This window comes from Salvelinus namaycush, chromosome 30 (genome assembly GCF_016432855.1).
Source record: "Salvelinus namaycush isolate Seneca chromosome 30, SaNama_1.0, whole genome shotgun sequence".
NCBI classification, from domain to species: domain Eukaryota; kingdom Metazoa; phylum Chordata; class Actinopteri; order Salmoniformes; family Salmonidae; genus Salvelinus; species Salvelinus namaycush.
This window is the reverse complement of record NC_052336.1, coordinates 5547627-5571402: the sequence shown is the minus strand read 5'-3', so window position 1 is coordinate 5571402 and position 23776 is coordinate 5547627. Positions and strand designations below refer to the sequence as shown.

General features: G+C 38.8%; 2 protein-coding genes across 2 annotated transcripts; one reads left to right on the top strand and one right to left on the bottom strand.

The window, feature by feature from the left end:
• Window positions 1-904: 904 nt before the first annotated feature.
• On the bottom strand, window positions 905-16957 carry LOC120025155 (electron transfer flavoprotein subunit alpha, mitochondrial-like). The gene is made up of 12 exons (XM_038969609.1): window positions 16820-16957; window positions 16046-16195; window positions 15507-15588; window positions 15210-15292; window positions 14247-14346; window positions 13354-13464; window positions 13045-13146; window positions 12876-12944; window positions 12611-12693; window positions 5229-5294; window positions 3401-3481; window positions 905-1157 (listed from the first exon to the last, which is right to left on the bottom strand). The coding sequence occupies exons 1-12, from the start codon at window positions 16856-16858 to the stop codon at window positions 1122-1124; spliced, it is 1002 nt and encodes a 333-aa protein (XP_038825537.1). The 5' UTR covers window positions 16859-16957; the 3' UTR covers window positions 905-1121.
• Window positions 16958-18034: 1077 nt separating this feature from the next.
• LOC120024732 (insulin gene enhancer protein ISL-3) lies at window positions 18035-22187 on the top strand. The gene is made up of 6 exons (XM_038969010.1): window positions 18035-18092; window positions 18527-18716; window positions 19210-19472; window positions 20634-20914; window positions 21579-21746; window positions 22071-22187. Exons 1-6 carry the CDS (start codon window positions 18035-18037, stop codon window positions 22185-22187), a joined length of 1077 nt encoding a protein of 358 aa, XP_038824938.1.
• The last annotated feature ends 1589 nt before the right edge of the window (window positions 22188-23776 follow it).

The window sequence follows — 23776 nt, the reverse complement described above, 5'->3', positions numbered from 1 at the left end:
TATAACACTATTATCCACCGTGATATATAACACTATTATCCTGATACTGTAGCTTTCCATTATCCACCGTGATATATAACACTATTATCCTGATACTGTAGCTTTCCATTATCCACCGTGATATATAACACTATTATCCACCGTGATATATAACACTATTATCCACCGTGATATATAACACTATTATCCACCGTGATATATAACACTATTATCCTGATACTGTAGCTTTCCATTATCCACCGTGATATAACACTATTATCCTGATACTGTAGCTTTCCATTATCCACCGTGATATATAACACTATTATCCACCGTGATATATAACACTATTATCCACCGTGATATATAACACTATTATCCTGATACTGTAGCTGTCCATTATCCACCGTGATATATAACACTATTATCCTGATACTGTAGCTTTCCATTATCCACCGTGATATAACACTATTATCCTGATACTGTAGCTTTCCATTATCCACCGTGATATATAACACTATTATCCACCGTGATATATAACACTATTATCCACCGTGATATATAACACTATTATCCACCGTGATATATAACACTATTATCCACCGTGATATATAACACTATTATCCTGATACTGTAGCTTTCCATTATCCACCGTGATATATAACACTATTATCCACCGTGATATATAACACTATTATCCACCGTGATATATAACACTATTATCCACCGTGATATATAACACTATTATCCACCGTGATATATAACACTATTATCCACCGTGATATATAACACTATTATCCACCGTGATATATAACACTGTATTATTCTGATACTGTAGCTTTCCAAAAAGGAAAGGCCATACATCCATTTGATCAGATTTCAAATCCTCAACAAAAACAAATGGAACGGAACAAGTTGTGAGACATTGTAGCATATCCACGAGCTTTATTATTCATTAAAAATATACCACAATCAAAGATGTATTAGATCTAGACATTTTAAGCACCTATTTCAAAATGCACAAGAAGCATGAAATGCAGTTTAAGGCAGGATTTTCTTTTGTTCTGGCAGCTTATAAGTGGTTAATGTTTCATCTTCAGATTTCGGAGTATTATAGGATCTTGGTTGGATCACGATGGCGATCATTTCTTCAATGCTGCAGTCATCTCAGGAACAGCCTACAAGTACAAACAGTTCTCATACCCCTGACAGTTTCATTGGCAACAACAACAAAAGACACATCCATTCTCTGACTGTTATCAGAGTGTACGTAAACACAGGTAAGATGAGAACTGTTGTCACAGTTCTGGACCTGCCTGTTATTATTATCTCTACTTACCCATCACTTCAGCAGAATATTACTAACTTAAACACCTAGTCACCTACACCGGCCGATCACACGCAACGGCACTGGTTAATAAATGATGAGGCACAGCCAAACAAATGGAAAAAGCCACTAGGCTTTCACTTCTCACAAAGGGTCCCTCTTGAAGTGTGTGGCAAAGCTTGGGCACTGGATCTGGATCTGCCACCTCCGTCTTTATGCCTAAACTAGAGGGTAGAAGTGCTGCCTGGAACCCTGTGGCGTTGAGCCCTGCCAAAGTTACCTGAGCATGTCAATTAGGAGTGAATAGGTGAAGAGGAACACAGAATCAATATGAAACACCAGGCAGTCCCCTTAGTTTAACTATCAGGTGGTATTAGTTCCTGTTATGGTTGAGGAACTATCCACTGATACATTCACCAGTTCAATAATTCAGTACATCTGCTTTTTCATTAGGTGGAATAATATACAGTTCCAAATGGTTCCTATTCTATCAATCCCAATAACTGATTTACCAGGTTTGGATTCAGGCACTCAGAGAAATGTTTACAGTCGGAGAGAGTAAGAACTCAACTGCATATTCATTTAAACATGATTTCACTCAGTGTTATTTTAGGCTTATCCCAGAAACCTAGTTAACGGATTGTAACTGAATAAGGCACAACTCAGTAAGGCACAAGGTCTCTAGAAGTTTTGCTTTCTGAGATTAAACAACTGAATAATGTGCAAATGTATGAGAGGGAAAACCAGACATTAACATAGCCTTTAAACTGGTCAAATAGATGGCTGCACCACCAAGCTAATGAATCCCCATTGTTTAAGACTGAACGGCAAATGGAAGGTGTCTTTTAATGACTTATAATGATAAACCTAACTATTCACTTCATTTTATCAATCAAACTCATTTATAGAACCCCTTGTAGATAGGCAGTTATCACAAAATGCTTCTACAATGACATTATTACACAGGAATACTTTTAATGAGCGTCTAACTGACAGCCTGGGCCTCTGATCACAGGAAATGGCATGCGGGAGGTCTCTAGTGAACCAGGAAGTGCCTCAATGTCACAATCAGAGAAGAAGAAGAGTGAATTAACAGTGACCATTAGACATTTCCCTTAATAATTGAAATGTTTGAATAAAGGCTCAGAGGGAGTCAGTTTAAATGCATTAACATTAGTCGATGGGTCTTATTACAGAGTCATTAACAGAGGAGGAAATCTAAGATATCACCTCTTTCGCTTTTCAAATATGTTTTGCTATGGTATACTTAAGCAATAAGGCACGAGGGGGTGTGGTATATGGCCAATATACCACAGCTAAGGGATGTTCTTAAGCACGACGCAATGCGGAGTGCCTGGATACAGCCCTTAGCCGTGGTATATTGGCCATATACAACAAACCCCTAAGGTGCCTTATTGCTATTATAAAACGGGTTACCAACATAATTAGAGTAGTAAAAATACATGTTTTTTCATACCTGTGGTATACGGTCTGATATACCACGGCTGTCAGCTAATCAGCATTCAGGGCTTGAACCACCCAGTTTATAATAATGTATAGCTAATTAAGGACCTAATTCAGTCAAAACCAATGTTATGTTTGCTTTTATCAGAAAACCACTTTTGGTAGAATAAGGTCCATATTATTAATATAACAAATACACATCGTTTTAATAAACCTATTTTAAATCCTCCTGAGGGTACTAGAAGAATGACTCTTAAAGGAGAGATGGACAGGGTGTGACAGGGATCTGTAATGATGGCATGAGGGTGTGATGGATATTTCCCTCAAGACTCCTCACCACAATTTACCCATCAGGACTAACCAGATCAAGGACATGAACACTGACACTTTAAATGCTGTCATGAATTAGATATACTGGGCACCATACAGGTTAAATCCAGTGTATCAGTGTTGACTTGGATAACACTCATAGCACTTCACTAAACCTATATAGGGTGTGGTGTACAATACTTAATTTAGCCAATGCTGAAGATCTAGGTTAAGATGAACTAAATATCTACCTCCATATAGGGATTCATTTCACACCTTTAATATCACAATATCTAATGGTGTCATCATTGACAGTCTTACCTTGAAGAGATCCTCCACCAAACCGTAGTCAGCTACCTGGAAAATAGGTGCCTCTGGATCTTTGTTGATGGCAACGATTATCTAGAAATAAAACACAGAAACACGTGTCACAGTTCGTCTCAGTACATGTACTAACCTGTCCTCTGAATGAAAATGCAAAGCGGTATGCATACTGTACATGGAGGCTAAACCAAACACTTAAATCATAAATTACAAAGATACATTGCTATGTAAACTGTTGATCCACATCCTAAAGCAGTGAGTCAGCATCCGGCATTAGGACAATATCAGTGACTATGATGAGAATCAGAATTAAGTTTAAAATAAATAAATAATAAAGAACAAAATAAAATAAAGTTGTATTACCATCCCTTACTACTCTCTCATGTTATATATACACGATGCTTTCATGACATATTGCATAGCTTGTTAAAGCAGCAAACATACAAACCCAAATTAGCTGCACTTAAGTGATGTCACTTATGAATGTGTTTTTTTTTAAGTGGATGAAAGTGATTGAAAACAGCTCCATGACATCAAGCGGCTGGATATACGTAGAAGCAGAGTACATCTCATTCAAAACAAATAGATATGGGACTATGGCTGCATAATAGTACATAATACTGTGGTCTGACACATTCAGAACACATCCCACACAAGACACCCTACTCTCCTCTTAAGAAGCTCCGAAGCAAGAGAGAAAATACAAATAAATTATACATCATTCTTTAAAAAGCTTCTTCAGGTTCCCTTTTAAAACACACTTCTTAAGTGCACGGGATCCCGGAGCAGATAGCTCGCCTTGGTGGAAGAAATCCACTCAGGAGACTGTTGTCATGGCTACGAAAGAGTTTTTCCATTTTGCATTTACATAAAACAGTTCTCTTCCAGGGACAGACGTATTCTGCCTTCCACTTGTTGTAAAAGTGGGTCAACTACAGTGAAAAAAGAGGAATGCAAATAAGAAAAAGTACTTTGACCAAGTTAATTCAAATCCTCCTCATATATAGACATTCTCAAAGAGTGAATTGTTGTAATACTATTAATTAGGTAAATTTTGGCTTTTTCAAATCAGCCTATACAGTAACAGTGTTAACTGGACTGATTATTGGAATGGGTGATCTTTATACTTTCAGATAACTTGAAGATATCAAATGATTGACTGAAGATAAAAATAAAAATAAAAGTTTCAAAGAGTCGTAAATGATTTAAAATTAATTAAAGTTTTTCCATTAATACAATTTATTTAAAATCAATATGACATTTAATCAGTATCCCCATTGTTTTACTGTATGTATATCTTTACTTGTTAATCCATCACTAGTGCAAATTCCATAAAAGGCGGTAGAATAAGCTTAGCTACATGAAATTATGATAAACATGAGGGTGAGACGTATTTATCACTCTCTTGGTGACAAGGCTCTACATCACAAAGAGCTCAGAAGAATTGAATAAAATAAATCAACACCACAGTTAACTTAGCAATCAGACGCACAAGCCCCATAACTATACGTACTTATGTATGACTTGCGACAGCAATAATCACAACTTGCTTCAAAAATATCTTGCTGTATAAAACATATCCTGTATTTTTTTGGAGTACTAGAAAAATTCTTGCATCCTCAAATATAAAAATAAATAAATAAATAAATAAAAAAATAATCATTTTTTTTTTAAATCAACAAAAAAAAAAATCTGTAGAACAAATCTATTTACATTTGTTTAAATGAGAAGTATTATCCACAAATAATAACACAGCTATACCACAATAATACCACTAGCTTATTTAGACTGCTTAGTTTGATGTGTGTGATGTGGTGTGCTGTACCTTGCTGTCCTTCATCCCAGCCAGGTGCTGAATAGCTCCAGAGATGCCCACTGCGATGTAGAGTTCCTGGGAAAAAAACATAAAATGGCCAGTCAGTATATAATAATGTATTATCAAAAATGTAATTCATATAACGAAAAATGTATATTATTGCAATAATACTACAGAGACATAATACATAAATAAATAAATCAGCTTTCAAGTTTTAATAAACAGAATGTTTATTGTAGGGAGAACAAAAAAAATTATATTCTGAAAAAAAAAAAAAAATCAGTCTCAACCAAATGAATGAAAAGGTTTGGCCACAATATGATATGTAAGACTATTGATTTAACCATTACTTTTCAATAACTTAAAATGAGAAGATGATGCGTGTTTTCACACAGACATACACAGCATGGCCATCAGAGAATTCCTATGACCACAGCCGTACGAGATAGGCTCTCCTAACCTGTAGTCTGGTGAACCAAGTTGCTGTAACCATAAGTGACCAACACCAGAACCACAAACTGAGCCCCAATCCCCCAGAACCCTTTACATCATACTCTGACCCGTTAGGCAGTCAATTCCTGACCATACATCTCAATGGCTCTGACCAGAGTGTGGTCCTTTAGGGTGTCTGCCAGCCAGAGTGTGGGGGCCTTGGCCCCTGGCTGCAACATTACCATCCATTCTCCAGGGAGCAGCACATCAATTGCTTTCAGCTAAATGCACTCACATATGAATATTTCAGTAGGATTTAATGTTTCAGCTGCAGCCCCAGAGGAACAGAGCATCAATTTGTGAACACAGTTCTCCCGGAGTTAAAAGCCAGGCCGGATAATACAGTATGAAAGGCACTGTCAATCCAGAGGCCTTTTTTCCCCCCAGACTGGGAGAGAGAGAAAATAAAAAATAGAAAAGCTTTTCCCCGTTAGCCTCCAAGTAGGTCCCCAGCTGGGTATAAACAGCTTTTTGAAAGTTTCCCACTACAAACTGCTATACTTGGGGGGGTCATTTAGCCCTGGATGTTTTTAAAGTATATGTAGGGAGAGGAGGAAAATGGCCAGACGATTTGCCAAGCTTGGGTAGTTTTTCCCTCCTCTTCTGCCTGTCTGTCTGCTTGCCTGTCTGGTGTTTGGTCTCTCCACAGCTGCTGTGAGCAGTGGCAGCAGGGCAGGGACTCGGTGCACCCGCTGGCCTGTTAATAAAATCCCCCAAAGTGATGCTGAAACCCAGTGGTTCACACAGCACAGCTCCCCTCAGGTGTGAGAACACAAGCTCCTGTACACATAGCCAGATTGTGACACAACTGAGTTAATCAACCAGGTGATCACGGGATGCTGCTGTGTGCAAACAGACAACAAAGGACAACAGGTTGGCTAACGACACTAAATACTGTTAGACTGGCTCAGTGGTATCTCAGGACTGAGTCCTATAACTGGTTTGACAGAAGAATCTATGATATGCAATGCCTTGAAAAGCATATGAAAAAAGGGTAAAAGTGGTCCCATTAGAAGTCTTTATTTTGTTATATTTGTACTATAGGCCTACATGTGACAAAGCTTGTGAAGATGAGAAAATTATAAAAGTTATCACTTGAAATTATTACTTTAGTCCTCTAAAATCATAATCAAACTCATTCAGAAACCACCAATGCCTATACAGTGCTCTCACTTAACAATAGCCTTATATTATAAATCTTTCATTATTTGTTCCTTATGACAAAACCTGAAACAATTGTATGTCATTATTTTAATCAATTGTTATCGTAACCCATTTCAAGTAAATACTTAGTCTTTGTAAGTAATTAACAAGAATACAGTAATTGAAAACATTATTAATTTTGCCAGTGTTGTTTTGACAGGTACATTGAGTCAAGCGGAGGTGTTGCTCTCCTCATTTAAGTGACACGGCGTCTTGTAAAAGCCACTAATAAGTTTTATCCTGATGAGTGCAGTTCATAATAAAATACACGACAACGCATGTGTAAACTAAAACAGGCCACTGACAGTTACACTAATAAGGTCATAATGGCCCAGGTTCCTGAAGCCAACAATGCAGAAATGCCCACAGGCAACAATCAAAAATGTATCCTAATTATCATGTGAATACTGCATTACCTCTGAAGAATGATAAATTATAAATCCACAACATGGTTCCCCTCTCAGACTAGCATGAGGAAAGATGTGATTTATTCTTTTTTGGGGGGGGGGGGGGTCAGAGCGTTCCTGAAGGCTTGTCATGGAATTATGGAGAGACTTAGGAGGTAGAATTAGTAGACTTACCATCCACTGCTTACTGTGTAGGAAATATACCTACAACTTTAAATACATACAGTACCAGTCAAAAGTGCACACCTACTCATTCAAGGGTTTTTCTTAATTTTGACTATTTTTTTTACATTGTAGAATAATACTGAAGACATCAAAACTATGAAATAACACACATGGAATCATGTAGTAACCATTAAAAAAATATATATACATAAAAATAGAATTTTGATTCTTCAAAGTTGCCACCCTTTGCCTTGACAGCTTTGCACACTTGACATTCTCTCAACCAGCTTCACCTGGAATACTTTTCCAAGTCTTGAAGCAGTTCCCACATATGCTGAGAACTTGCTGGCTGCCTTTCCATCACTCTGCGGTCCAACTCATCCCAAACCATCTCAATTGGGCTGAGGTCAGGTGATTGTGGAGGCCAAGTCATCTGATGCAGCACTCCATCACTCTCCTTAATGGTCAAATATCCCTTACACAGCCTGGAGGTGTTGGGTCATTATCCTGTTGAAAAACAAATGACAGTGGGACTAAGTGCAAACCAGATGGGATGGCGTATCGCTGCAGAATGCTGTGGTAGCCATGCTGGTTAAGTGTGCCTTGAATTCTAAATAAAATCACTGACAGTGTCACCAGCAAAGCACCCCCACACCACCTCCTCCATGCATCACGGTGGGAACCACACATGCAGAGATCATCCGTTCACCTACTCTGCATCTCATAAAGACACGGCGGTTGGAACCAAAAATCTCAAATTTGGACTCATCAGATCAAAGGACAGATTTCCACTGGTCTAATGTCCACTGCTTGGGTTTCTTAGCCCAAGCAAGTCTCTTCTTATTGGTGTCCTTTAGTAGTGGTTTCTTTGCAGCAATCCAACCATGAAGGCCTGATTCACGCAGTTTCCTCTGAACAGTTGATGTTGAGATGTGTCTGTTACTTGAACACTGTGAAGCATTTATTTGGGCTGCAGTCTGAAGTACAGTTAACTCTAACGAACTTATCCTCTGCAGCAGAGGTAACTCTGGGTCTTCCTTCCCTCTGGCAGTCCTCATGAGAGCCAGTTTCATCATAGCGCTGGATGGTTTTTGTGACTGCACTGACTGACCTTCATGTCTTAAAGTAATGATGGAATGTTGTTTGCTCTTTGCTTATTTGAGCTGTTCATGCAATAATATGGACTTTTACCAAATAGGGCATCTTCTGTATACCACCCCTACATTGTCACAATGGATTGGCTCAAACGCATTAAGGAAAGAAATTCCACAAATTAACAAACACCTGTTAATTGAAATGCATTCCAGGTGTCTACCTCATGAAGCTGGTTGAGAGAATGCCAATAATGTGCAAAGCTGCCATCAAGGCAAAGGGCAGCTACTTTGAAGAATCTCAAATATATTTTGATTTGTTTAACACTTTTTTGGGTATTACATGATTCCATGTGTCATTTCATAGTTTTGATGTCTTCACTATTATTCTACAATGTAGAAAATAGTAAAAATAAAGAAAAACCCTTGAATGAGTAGGTGAGTCCAAACTTTTGACTAGTACTGTATATATAATATTACTGTAAATAGTATATTATTACATTTGATTACATCAATTATATTTCCATTGACCTGATTTGTTTTGAATATTAATTGCAATACACATGCAATGAATGGTTACTGGTTTAGGATGTTGCATATCATACCCTTCTGTGATTGTACACAATGTAAACAGAAAACAACACTATTGGCAGAGTTGTCCATTTTGAGGGGCAGGGTGGACTCACAGCACTTAAGTCTCCTTCCTAATGGGACTTGTAAATCATTTAGGACCTTAAATCAGCCATTAACTACATTACAGCCGCTTCAGACTGCCCTAATGTGGGTCTGATGACAGCTGGGATATCCCTGTCGCGAGCCAAATGACCCATTTAGCCTTAAGCTTATTAAATTTAAAATAATGTCACAATACAGAGTATTGTCACACATTGTGATTTTGTTTGTATTGTTTTGGATAACAAGTGTGTGCTTGCCTGTATTAATTCCCTTTAACCTGACGTAGCAGGCATAAGAGAAACGCCTGAGCGGAGTTCCCACATTCGGTTTTCAGCGGAAAAGGAAGCTAGGTTGAAAATAGCTGTATCCCTGAAAACCGGAATATGCAACTCAACTAAGGATAATTCCCTTTGCTGTGAGGGGTCTGTCTTGTGGCTTGTTGGCTTTGCCAAAACATACACAGCCTCCCCAGACTCTTGGCACACATACACACCCCAATCCACACACATCTGCTAACTAACACACTGTACACACAATTGAATGTAGGAGACAGATAGGCCACCTTTGGAACATCAAGATCGAGAAAATACAGTGCATTCAGAAAGTATTCAGACCCCTTGACTTTTTCCACATTTTGTTATGTTAGACTTATTCTAAAATTGAATTTTAAAAAATACTAAAAAATGTCCTCATCTACGCACAATACCCCATAATGACAAAGGGAAAACAGGTTTTTAGAAATGTTTGCAAATTTCAAAAAAATAAAAAAACAGAAATATCTTATTTACAAAAGTATTCAGACCCTTTGCTATGAGACTCGAAATTGAGCTCCTGTTTCCATTGATCATCCTTGAGATGTTTCTACAATTGATTGGAGTCCAGCTGTGGTACAGTCAATTGATTTGACATGATTTGGAAAGGCACACACCTGTCTATACAAGGTCCCACAGTTGAAAGTGCATGTCAGAGCAAAAACCAAGCCATGAGGTTGAAGGAATTGTCCGTAGAGCTCCGAGACAGGATTGTGTCGAGGCACAGATCTGGGGAAGGGTACCAAAAAATGTCTGCAGCATTGAAGGTCCCCAAGAACACAATGGCTTCCATCATTCTTAAATGGAAGAAGTTTGTAACCACCAAGACCCTTCCTAGAACTGTCCGCTCGGCCAAACTGAGCAATCGGGGGAGAAGAGCCATGGTCAGGGAGGTGAACAAGAACCTGATGGTCACTCTCACAGAGCTGCAGAGTTCCTCTGTTGAGATGGGACAACCTTCCAGAAGGACAACCATCTCTGCAGCAGTCCAACAATCAGGACTTTATGGTAGTGGCCAGACTGAAGCCACTCCTCAGTAAAAGGCACATGACAGCTTCCTTGGAGTTTTCCAAAAGTCACCTAAAGACTCTCAGACCATGAAAAACAAGATGATCTGATCTGATGAAACCAAGATTGAACTCTTTGGCCTGAATGCCAAGTGTCACGTCTGGAGGAAACCTGGCACCATCCCTACGGTGAAGCACAGTGGTAGCTGCATCATGGTGTGGGGATGTTGTTCAGCAGCAGGGACTGGGAGACTAGTCAGGATCGAGGGAAAGACGACCGGAGTAAATTACAAAGAGATCCTTGATGAAGACCTGCTCCAGAGAAGAATGGGAGAAACACCCAAAATACAGGTGTGCCAAGCTTGTAGCGTCATACCCAAGACGACTCGACGCTGCAATCGCTGCCAAAGGTGCTTCAAAGTAGTGAGTAAATGTGATATAATTTTTTTTTTTTTATATACACTACCATTCAAAAGTTTGAGGTCACTTTCAAATTCTTGTTTTTGAAAGAAAAGCAAATTTGTCCATTACAATAACATAAAATTGATCAGAAATACAGTGTAGACATTGTTAATGTTGTAAATGACTATTGTAGCTGGAAACGGCAGATTTTTTATGGAATAGGCGTAGAGGCCCATTATCAGCAACCATCACACCATCGCAGCTTCATTAAATAGTACCCACAAAACAGTCTCAACGTCAACAATGAAGAGGCGACTCCGGGATGCTGGCCTTCTAGGCAGATTTGCAAAGAAAAAGCCACATTTCAGACTGTCCAATAAAAAGAAAAGATGAAGATGGGCAGAAGAACAGACACTGGACAGAGGAACTCTGCCTAGAATGCCAGCATCCCGTAGTCGCCCCTTCACTGTTGACATTGAGACTGGTGTTTTGCGGGTACTATTTAATGAAGCTGCCAGTTGAGGACTTGTGAGGCGTCTGTTTCTCAAACTAAACACTAATGCACTTGTCCTCTTGCTCAGTTGTGCACTGCCGCCTCTCACTCCTCTTTCTATTCTGGTTAGAGCCAGTTTGTTCTGTGAAGGGAATAGTACACAGTGTTGTACCAGATCTTCAGTTTCTTGGCAATTTCTCACATAGAATAGACTTCATTTCTCAGAACAAGAATAGACTGGCGAGTTTCAGAAGAAAGGTCTTTGTTTCTGGGCATTTTAAGCCTGTAATCGAACCCACAAATGCTGATGCTCCAGACACTCAACTAGTCTAAAGGTGGCCAGTTGTTTTGCTTCTTTAAATCAGCAGAACAGTTTTCAGCTGTGCTAACATAATTGCAAAAGGGCTTTCTAATGATCAATTAGCCTTTTAAAATGAGAAACTTGGATTAGCTGACAACGTGCTATTGGAACACAGGAGTGATGGTTGCTGATAATGGGCCTCTGTACACCTATGTAGATATTCCATTTAAAATCTGAAATTTCCAGCTACAATAGTCATTTACAACATTAACAATGTCTGCACTGTATTTCTGATCAATTTTATGTTATTTTAAATGGACAAAAAAAATAGTGCTTTTCTTTCAAAAACATGGACATTTCTAGGTGACCCCAAACTTTTGAACGGTAGTGTATATACAGTTGCAAAAATGTCTAAAAACCTGTTTTTGCTTTGTCATTATGGTGTATTGTGTGTAGATTGAGGGGGGGAAACAATTTAATCCATTTTAGAATAAGGCTGTAATGTAACAAAATGTGAAAAAAGTCAAGGGGTCTGATTACTTTCTGAATGAACTGTAGGCTAATGAAGGTCAGCAAAAGTGCACATACAGTTCAATTAAAGTCATTCAACAAGACCAAACATAATTAAATTTGTAATCCAAAATAACTAAATTAAAATATAATTTTACAGAACATTTAATGTGATAGTGTGATGCTGAAAAACTGAAACAATCATATACAATTTATTAAAGTTCTGTTATTATTTTCTTGTCAGGTTGCTCACTAAGAAATATTGTACGTTGGTTTCCGCTGTGACACAGTGAAATAACAGAGACAATAAAAGGGTGTGTGTTGTATCACTTACAGGTGCTACAATCTTGCCAGTCTGGCCGACCTGCATGTCATTGGGGACGTAGCCAGCATCCACAGCAGCTCTGGAAGCCCCCACTGCATTCACAACATACAGCAGGTTATTAATACACATGATCATACCATGCAGTTACACACAGACAACTGACCACATGAAGAGCACACTCACACACTTTCCACTGTCCCTCACGCATGCACCCACTCACTCAAAGATTCTCACTCTCCTTCTCTCTGATGTACACACACATCGTTATTTATACCTGCAGCGCCCATTTTGTCAGCGAGGTCGTACAGCAGTTTGAAGTTCTCACCGCTCTTCAGCCCTCGTCCTAATGGGACAAAGAAATCAAGTGTTTGGTCACAATGACCTAACAGAATGAGAGGCCAGGGAATGTGAATGACACATTGGCTGAAGCAGTCAGCCCTTACCTCCGGACACCACCACTTTGGCACTAGTGAGCTCTGGTCGATCGCTCTTGGTCAGGCTCTGCTCAAGCCATTCTGACATCCCCGCAGGAGAGGGTGAGGCAACTGCAACAGAACGGACAGACATAACAAAAACTCAATCTCAAAACGCAGTCAAATTAAATATGCAAAATATTCTTTAGACTAGCATCTGAATATGCTGCTCGCGAGCCATAATCAGGTATTGAAAACATGAATACCTGTTATGATGAGAGACAGAGAAAGGTTAATGAGTGGTGCTGCTGACAACAGTGTAATGGAAGAGTACTGTACCCTGTTCAGTAGCAGCACTGCCTCCCTCCACAGCAGCAGGTTCAAAGGAAGTTCCCCTCACTGTGAACACCTTGACTTTCTCATTGCACTTCACTGTGGCCAGGGCATTACCTGTAGCAAAGACAACACATTCAATAACACCACATACAATGTGTTTGCTTGGTTATATTGAGATATATTCTGTATTTAATTTTTATTTAATTATTTAATTAAAAACATGAAAGAACAGACTTTCATTGTAATTATTTGCATTGTAAGAACTTGCATTGTATGAAGCTAGGGCGGTTCCTGGCATATGCATTGTAAATTACTAATTGGACTGTCTGACAACACCAAAACATCCAAGTGTAAGACCTTTCTCAAAAATGCAGCAGCATAAAAATAAAAAAACACTGAATTACCAACCAGGAAGAATCAGGCTCTTGCCAAAGTTTAAGTGGATAATTTTAAATCAGACCCATCTATATTTTATGATTATAATGTGCCCAATCAAAATATGATCTGAGCTTATTCTTCTTCAGGGAGGCTTTTAGTCTTTCAGACTGACAGCTGGGATGACTAGGGTGGATCTCTGTAGTCATTAAGAGGTCAGAAACAACAACAACATGAACTACTATAGCCTCATCACTTTACTAATGAATATAGAACAATCATCTCCATTTAACCCCTGACCCCAGCCCATTAGCAGAGCACTACACCAATACTGAAATATATCCAATCATTTATTCTGCTGCTTACATATGCATTATAGGTTGTGCTAAGAACAGGCCTGCAGCGATAAGAAACTATGTTGTAATGCATAATAATTAGTGTGCTTACAAAATATTTGGGGTCATTTTATACCTCAATGGAATAGTTGTTAATTATAAAAGATATTACAACAGGAATCTCACCAGCGTAAATGGTTCTAACGAAGGTGTCTTGAGATTTGACCTCGGTGATGTCAGAGAGAGTTGCAACATCCAGCTTGGCTGACACTCTGGGAAGGAGATTCTGTTGAGCATAATAAAGTATTGAGATGATATTCTTTAATTCAACCATATCACCCTGTGGATCTCTCAGGACACAGAGGTGATGGGGAGGTTGATGTTTTAAAATGGGAATGTTTCTCAACATTTTAAGGACTTGGCAAAGTTTGGTACAATAAAGACAAAATTGAAACTATTACAAATAATGTGTCCCTGCAGAAACAGTTTATAGTAGATGACGTGAATAATGCTATAGTACCATGACGGATACAAACTGCCCTCTGTGAGTTGGATAAAACTAGCTTGGGCTACGGAGACTCAAATACAAAACTGTGTGAAGTTTAGCCCAAGGATGGACAATGGAATTCAAAGTCATCTTTGACAAATGATTGCTGATGATGTTTTTAGTAAAATAATGAAATCAAATAGCAGACAGTATTAGGATGCATCATCTAAAACACATTCATCTCCTCGGGGAAATCGAGACCAGACAACCCAGCCTCAGTCAATATGAGTTGGATTACAATACAGAAGATATTGTTTAATGCATCCTAATTCAATAGAAATACCATTAGATCAGCAAGTTGACAGTTCTATTGCAGAATGACAGATTACTGGGGTAGTAATTGAGGGGTAGTACTACACTTACTTGGTAAAATTGGAAGGAAAAAAAACTTTCAGAAGCATTAAAGCATAATGTTTAAAAATGGTCAATCAGACCAACTAGATGTTGCTATGATGATAAAATGCGCTATTATTCATGCATGTCTGGATACATAATAAAATAAACTTCCCATGATAAGGAAGGAGTTGATCATTATATAGCTATTAATAATATGGGGGAAATGCAGACATGTGAACACTGTTGTGTTACAGTCAGTAACTCACCTTCCCAAAAGCAGAAGCTCCTGCACAGATGTGTGTGAAGTTGAACTGTTTCTGGGTAGCAAGAATCAAAGGAGTCAATTCCTCTGTATGGAGAAAAGAGGACCAGGGTTAAAGTACATATTTAGACCAAAAGGAAGTATCATGCCATTCCATCATTCCAACAGTAAATATCATCTAAACTGTAAATAAACATCTCCGGCATCTGTATTTGAACTAAGCATATCCACACAGACCTCAGAACATAACAAAAATATCCCATCCCAGAATGAAGGGACTTTCATCATTTCCAAAAATCACCTGGTAACAGTCCTTTGTAGCAGTCATGTTGAGCCACTAGAATCTTCTTGACCCCCTGGACTTTACTGATCTGGTCTGCAACCTGTTAAAGAAGGAATCCAACACAGAAATAAACAGTTAACCATATCAGCCAGCTGTATATCATGAAAGAGCTACATTGTACTGCACAAGGGTGACATATGTACGAAATACCACATTAAAACATAACTTCCATTAATGTGTGACTGAACAGCTGTTAGGGCAGGAGTAGCCAACCCTCCTCCAGCAGAGCTGGGTGTATGCAGGATTTTGCTCCAGCCTTCCTGAAACACACCTGATTCTACCCACCAGAATCACGATTAGACTAGCTGAAATAGGTGCATTAGTGTAGGGTTGGAGCAAAATTTGGCCAGGTCTCTCCGTCAGAGATGTTTAATCTCAATGAGACCAACCTGGTAAAATAAAGGTAAAATAAAAATAAATAAAGTTGCATGCACACTGGTAGCTCTCCAGATAAGAGGGGTTGCCACCTCTGTGGGGCACCATAGTGACAGTCCTACCTTGGCACAGTTGGTTCCAGCCACCAAGCAGGTGACCTCTCCTCCCACCTTGCTGGCAGCAGTAATGGCGTTCAGTGTGATGGGTGTGAGCTGGTTGTTGTTGTGCTCTGCTATTACCAGAGTACTCTGAAACCTCTGGGCCAGACAGGGCTGCAGGAGAGAACACAACCAATCTCCATTATGAAACTGCTTTAAAAAGAAGACTTAGTTTAGGCCATTGAATTGACATTTCTGATTGTCAATAACTACTATTTTGTTTTTTTGGCCTTGAATGATAAACTAGACAGCTGGTATAGGCTTAGGGCACATTATCAGACTGGCTCTATCAAATTAACAGTGTAAACAGTAGTGTGTACAAAGGTCAATATAAAAACACACTGTGCACGACAGGGAATAAAGGCAATATGAAATATGTTTGTCGAACACCAAAGGGAAGGCTATAGCCATGGCAGGTCAACTGTGTGTTTTGTCCTCCAAGATAACAAAATCACTTGCTAGTTTAGTTTAACCCAAGTCAAGTGACACACTGCAAGTTATGTTGCCAAAATGTGAATTAGTTTCATGCTCTATCTACTCTGACACGATAACCGTTAATACCTACTATGTATGTAGCTAACAGTGCAGTTGCAAATTAGAGTGAAAGTATGTTGTCGACATGCCATGTCCTCAACTGACCTCAAACAGACTTCAGTCAGACTAGCCAACTAGACGTTGGTGGCAATCTGAAACGGTAGAAGAAATTGCTGCATTTGTCAACACTGGAGTTTTACTTACCAATTGTCCCAAACTTCTTCTGTTTATTGCTGTAAACATAACGGGCTAGCTTTCTAGCTAATCAGCTAAATTTTTGCTAGCTATTTGTCTTGATATAAACAAACACACAAAACTGAGAGGCATCAGTTAATTCTCCACTCTTGTATCTCGCGAGAACAATGTACTCTGATCTCCCCGCGTCTCTTTCACTTTAAAGTTTAAACAGTGAACTCGGAGAATAGCCCTATCTAATAATTTCATTATGAATTCAAAGGCCCTTTAAAAGTGCAAAAGACCAGGGATTTGAGAATGCATGTACTGTAGGCTATAAAATACATGGTGTAAGCATTCCATTCCATCCATAGACATATATTTATTCCATGACATAAACATTTATATTTAATTGGAAAAATACAAGCTGATGTCAAATTAAATAATGAGAGCCCTATACTCCAAAATTGCGAGACAATGAAAATAACCTACCTACATTTTATTAATTTGATATATGAAATAGAACAAATTCAATACAGAAACTTTGTGGATACATTTTATTTGATTTATAACTAAAAAGCAGGTACCAGTCTAGAGTGGCTCACTGCGCTGCTCTCCTGTCCTGGCATGAAGCAGTAAAATTGTACTTCTAATGTTCCTCCAGTAGGTGTCCTTGTTGTTCTCGAGTAGATGGATGGACTGATTCACATGGTGTCAGGTGTCATGACGGGATTTCTGTGTGCATTCTCCTTGTCTCAGGAAAAACATGCAATTTAATGCTTACTCCTGCTAATTCCAATTCCAATGTAGGCCTAATAAAAGTGTATAGATTTAAAATTATTAGTAGTAATTGTCAGGAAATAATGGATCAACCAAAAAAGCTCTCCATAAACGTAGGCAAATATCCAAGCCTCAAAATTACCTTAGAATTACCTATTGCATTCTAACAAATAACCAACTCTTTCAAAATAAATAAACATTTTGAACTACTTAATTCTTTAAAATCTCTAGCGAGACTTGATATGACAGTGGGAATATGTTATGTGGGACGAATGGATGTCCAGTTTTACGCGTGACGTCAGAGAGCGTGTGGGACACTGCAGCGCCACTTCTCGGGGCCGTCCCACAGTCCGAATTGAAGTTATCAGACAGCCAGGCACAGGCCACTCACCTCCCTCCTTTCTCCTCTTCTTCTCCTTCTTACTTATTTTCTGCATTTTATCGCAATCCCGTCATCATTCCTGTATGGTGGATATTATTTTTAACTCTTCTTTCTTGGGTGATATGGGGGATCATTCCAAAAGTAAGTGGCATTTTTTTGCAAGTATGTTTATCCGCCTTTCACAGTGTTGTAGATTACCCTACAAATCGTAGCCTCTGAAATTAAAACATATTCTGTTATCGCATTCAAATGCCATCGTATTTCATATATTTATTTGCATAAAGCAAATATAATATATTCGTATTGGTATTGTTTTGTTATCCATAATGCGGACTTTTTCTTGTTTATAGTTAATTTTATCTTAGATTACTTTCAAAACGATTGTGCATAATTTCAGAACAGGTCTTAGTCATTGGAATGTAATACAGTGAGAAACTGGGAGTATTTCGCCCTGTATAAGACAATTTAAGACGAAGAAGTGACATGTAGGCCAGTGGCTCTCAAAAAGTGTGATTTAAGGTGTCAAGAACTGTGTACATGAGAAAGAATGGTTACAATGTCTGTGCTCTCTGCAGAGAAGTCCGGATTCGCGATGTGTGTAGGCTGTGGAAGTCAGATACATGACCAGTACATACTGAGAGTTTCCCCGGACCTGGAGTGGCATGCAGCCTGCCTGAAGTGTGCAGAGTGCAGCCAGTACCTGGATGAGACATGCACTTGCTTCGTACGGGACGGAAAAACCTATTGCAAAAGAGATTATGTAAGGTAGGGACTGAAATTCTTTGGAGATAATTTGTTAGTGATTGAACGTATTTTAACGTTGGTGTGAATGAGGAGGTAGCCTACAAACTAATATATAGTATATTCCATATACATGCAAGACTTGTACCTAAATCACAGAGGCGTATTAGGCCTAAAAATACAAATGTCCTTGTTTTGAAAGGTTTATAAAAAAAAGTGTGCTCAGTCTGCGTAATTCCATGCAAAATGTATCTGTAGTTCAACGCATAAAAGGCCATTTGACCTACAATTAAGCAGCTTTTCTACAATTAGAAAAGTTCGTTCAAATTAACTTTTATACTTTGATCCTGGCTAAACAATGCACAGTAATATTTATCTTAGCCTTGTTTCTGACGTTCGACGTAGACCTAGTAATGTAAAACTTGGAACAAAAACCGCAGTAACAACAAATCAAATGGCTGTTAGAAGTTGTTGTTTAATTCAATTACATTTTTTTTTCTTCATTTATTCCTTGCAGGTTATTTGGAATAAAATGTGCAAAATGTAACCTGGGATTCAGCAGCAGTGATTTGGTGATGCGAGCCCGGGACAACGTGTACCACATCGAGTGTTTCAGATGTTCCGTGTGTAGCAGGCAGCTCTTACCGGGGGATGAGTTCTCTCTCCGGGACGAGGAGCTGCTGTGTCGGGCGGACCACAGTTTACTAATGGAGCGGAGCTCCGCCGGAAGCCCAATCAGCCCCGGACATATCCACTCCAACAGATCACTACACTTAGCAGGTCAGTTGCACATACAAAACAACCACTGACTTCTGTAATAATAATAAGAAGAAGAACAACAACAACAATAATAATAATATGGAGGCAATCATCTTAATCATAATGATGATATTCATTGTTATATTAATGATCATAATAATAGCCTGATAATAATAGTCCCTAAATATATTATCTAGAATTATCGATAAGCCTAATTTTATGATCATAACGATCGGTAGACTCCAGAAAAACAATCAGATGCAAGCTTTGAGTCATTAAGATGTCAATAACTAGGCTATATTAGGCAATTGGCGACCAATATCAGACTGACCTTTAAACTTTTCCATGGAAAATCACTGAAATATGATTTAATTTTAAACCAAGCTTTTAAAATGGATAGATTTTGAACATAAGTGACGTTGGAGTTTTTAAGGATTTTGATAGCTTAATTTACATGACTATTTAATAGTGTTGACCCAATAATACAAATACAGTAGGCTATAATAACTTCAAAGATTAGGCTAATCCCTACTCCTTGACATTAGGCCTATCAGGATCATCTGGATAACAATACATACGATTTTACAGATCATCTCTTAATGTGCAAATGAAAGAATTGTAGTAGATAGAAATGTTAACGAGTAGGCCTACACACAGTTGCTGTTGACTAATTGACTATTCCTTTTTAATTTAACAAAAACTTAATGCATGACATAAACAAGGAGTGCGTCATAGTGCGTGGATGGGAATCTGTAGCCTATTGAACTATAATGCAATAAAGCTTACATGCTTTTAGAATTACATTGTCATTGGGGCCTAGACATAATTGTTGCTCAATATGGGCGATGTATTTTTAGGGGGGAATACCAAGATCAAATGGAGTACGTGTGGATGGAGAGACTGTTAATTACTATATATATACGACAACAGTCTCTCCATCCACACGTACTCCATATATTATAACGCATGGCAAGAGTTGAATAAGTTATATTTTAAATGAATAAGAGTAACTAATGGTCTATATAACCTATGGCAAGGAACATGCTCCAGGAAAAAAAACATTTGCATAGCCTAGAATAATAATGAATAATAACAATAATAACAATAACACTAATAACAATATAAGTCAAACTTTAGTTAATTTCCTTTTTTATTAAATATAATTCCGCCTCTCTTCAGCAGAGCCGGTGACAGTACGGGCACCACACCGAAACCACGTCCACAAGCAGTCAGAGAAGACAACACGAGTGCGAACCGTTTTGAACGAGAAACAGCTCCACACGTTACGGACCTGCTACAACGCCAATCCGCGGCCAGATGCGCTAATGAAGGAACAACTGGTGGAAATGACCGGCCTCAGCCCAAGGGTTATTCGAGTTTGGTTCCAGAATAAAAGATGCAAAGACAAAAAGAGATCTATTCTAATGAAGCAACTTCAGCAGCAGCAACACAGTGATAAGACTGTAAGCATCTTCGTAAGTTAATCTCGGAAACATTTTTTATACTTCTACTAGCCTACTACTTTTTCTTTATGTTTGGTTCATCGTTGAATCCTTACATTTTTGCGATAGTTGAGGTATGTCAGCACAGGCTGGTCTCATAGACTAGACATAACATAGTAAACGAGAATCCGGGATATAAGAATTGCAATTAGTAACATATCATACGAATTGTAATTCGTAACATTTCATACGAAATGGATGATAGACATCCACAAATTAATACCATACCAAACGTACATATCATACTAATATAACTCTCCAAGATTTTCGTTTACTATGTTACGTCTACCATTGAGTCCAGGTTGGTCAGCAAAGAAGTACTTGTGGCCAAATGGTTACCTCTTAAAGGCAAAGATTTCGTTTTTCTGGAATGATTTGACCAGTGCCACACTTGAATAACCCTTGGTCCGAGGCCGGTCATTTCCACTAGCTGTTCTTTCATTATTGTTTTTCTGTATTCAACCTGCCAATAAATAATTAATCAAGAATTCAATTGTGCATGACCTGTATTGGAAAGCAAAGACTACAGAACAAAATCCTGACATTCTGATCTGGGAATTTGATTATTTTCTTCCTCTACCAAAGTGTAGATTTAATTTGGATTTCCTATCTAATCTCGTATTAGAGTCTACAGGGGCTCACAGGTACGCCTCTGGTTGCCAGAAGCCCTATGAGGCACGACAACACGGTGCAGGGTAACTCGGTGGAGGTGCAGACCTACCAGCCGCCCTGGAAGGCCCTCAGCGAGTTCGCCCTGCAGAGTGATCTGGACCAGCCGGCCTTTCAACAACTGGTAAAATAGAGGAGACATTCTATACTTGCATGCTAATGTTGGTGCACATGTGGGTACGCGTATTTACGCACGAATACACATTCAAACTCTCTCTCACACACGAACGCACGCACGCGCGCAAACACACACACACACACACACACACACTCATTAATTTAGATGACGACACTTTCTGAGTTTTTTTCATCACTTTAATGTCATCAATTTAAATTGTATAAGTAATAACGTTAAATGGCAATTTTCAACGTCAGAAGTGGCAACATTTGTAGCCTAAACAAAGCCAGAACAGATTTATTTTGACATCACTGTCTTTGCACATTACAGGTGTCTTTCTCGGAATCGGGTTCATTGGGAAACTCCTCCGGCAGCGACGTGACTTCTCTGTCATCGCACTTACCCGACACCCCGAACAGCATGGTACCCAGTCCCGTGGAGACGTGAGACCGGGCCACCAGCCTCGGTCCCAGGCCTAGCATGTTCCCGCCCCGGTCCCCTGCATGTGACCAGCTCATCACAGCATCCTAAAGACAGAGGAGTCGTTTCGGACATGGAGGAGAAAGTGACATATTCTAAATGTTGAACAATTACCTAACGGCACTATAAAGCAACGCGTACGAAAGCCCTTCTTCTTAAGACTCAGTTCAGCATTTTTGAGGATATCAGTGACAAAACAAAAACCGAACTTCGTTGCATGAACCGAAAGAAGATAGAAGATTCTCGTGATGGATTTACAAAACAGCCTCCCTCCATATTACATTGGAGCCATTTGATGTCGAACCAGGTGGACATTCTGCAATTCATTGTGAACATATCGTGTCTTGGTTTCTTTATGTGATTTTTGATACATTTATTTCGTTATCAAGTCCATAGACTCGTGTGTTTGTCTTAAAAAGGAGCATGATTTCCGAAGATTATATAAAACAGATTATTGTTGTTAAATATTTGATCTTAATAGGAAGAGGGAAGGTTGTTTGAGCCTCTCGAACAAAAGTAAGTTATTGTTATTTATTGTCAGGACAACGATTCATAAAGGAAGTAATAACTGATCAAAAATAAAACTGTTAAATCTTTATAATGTCTAAGGTACACAGTCTTTGCATGAACTCTTGTAGAATTTCCCAAGATAGGCTTACACCCCCGTTCCCTCACTCAGCCTGTGACATGCAGTTAATCAAGTTGACCAGTGGTTATTTGAGCTCAAAACCTTCAACCAAAGGTATTCCCAAAACGAGTATGCTTCACGCAAACCTTATAGGCCCCCAGTTCCCCGAGTTTCTAAACCACAGAGGTGTAGGCCTATATACAACAAATCAAACACCAATATATTTCTGAATTTATCAAAATAATAATTGTGCTAACAAGGTGAATAAGTTTTAGTTCCCTATTTATCTCTGCATTAGGTTTTAAACCACTGCGAAAAGTAGGCCTATTTAATTGCGATACAAAATTATGGATTAACACGTCAATGATCGAATACTTTCATTGATGAATGCATTTACATATAAATGTTGAATGTTATGACTATTATCAGGCTAATCTGATAGGCCTATTGATTTGGGGGAAATCCTTATTATCATGTTATTATGTTGGTTTTATTACGCAGGCTATTTGATCATTTTAACTTTAAAAAACATTGGAGCTTAAAACTTGCATGTGGAATGAACAATAATATATTTTTTAAAGTAAATAAGACACCCTCAATTTGAGGGTTAGCGCAGGCTACCTAATGCTTAACATAACAGTTTTTCTGAGGCTGGGAGATTGGAATTAAGGTGGATTGGCTTCTGGTCATTTACTTTCTAGGGGCGAATTTTTGTTGTGATCAATCCAGTTTCACTGGTTCAGTCACAAGTCTAGACAGCCAACAAGGATCGGCGGCTTCTTATCTGCGCCTGGCATCACCTGCAAACGATACATTGAATGAAGCCACAACAAACCCACTTCTCTCTTTGGAAAGAGCTAGTTTAGGGGAGAGACCAGCTCGTAAACCCACCCTAATCTGGCCGCAGTTTATTTTCATTCCACTCAGT

What these genes read in the sequence shown, in the direction of transcription:
- LOC120025155 (XM_038969609.1), bottom strand. Translation starts at nt 16,858, where the DNA reads ATGTTTACAGCAATAAACAGAAGAAGTTTGGGACAATTG. An exon ending in CTGGAACCAACTGTGCCAAG is followed by an intron (nt 15,589 to 16,045) that starts GTAGGACTGTCA and finishes CTTCTTTAACAG; the next exon opens with GTTGCAGACCAGATCAGTAA. An exon ending in GAGCTTCTGCTTTTGGGAAG is followed by an intron (nt 14,347 to 15,209) that starts GTGAGTTACTGA and finishes TATGCTCAACAG; the next exon opens with AATCTCCTTCCCAGAGTGTC.
- LOC120024732 (XM_038969010.1), top strand. Translation starts at nt 18,035, where the DNA reads ATGGTGGATATTATTTTTAACTCTTCTTTCTTGGGTGATATGGGGGAT. An exon ending in TGCAAAAGAGATTATGTAAG is followed by an intron (nt 18,717 to 19,209) that starts GTAGGGACTGAA and finishes TATTCCTTGCAG; the next exon opens with GTTATTTGGAATAAAATGTG. An exon ending in AGCAACACAGTGATAAGACT is followed by an intron (nt 20,915 to 21,578) that starts GTAAGCATCTTC and finishes ATCTCGTATTAG; the next exon opens with AGTCTACAGGGGCTCACAGG.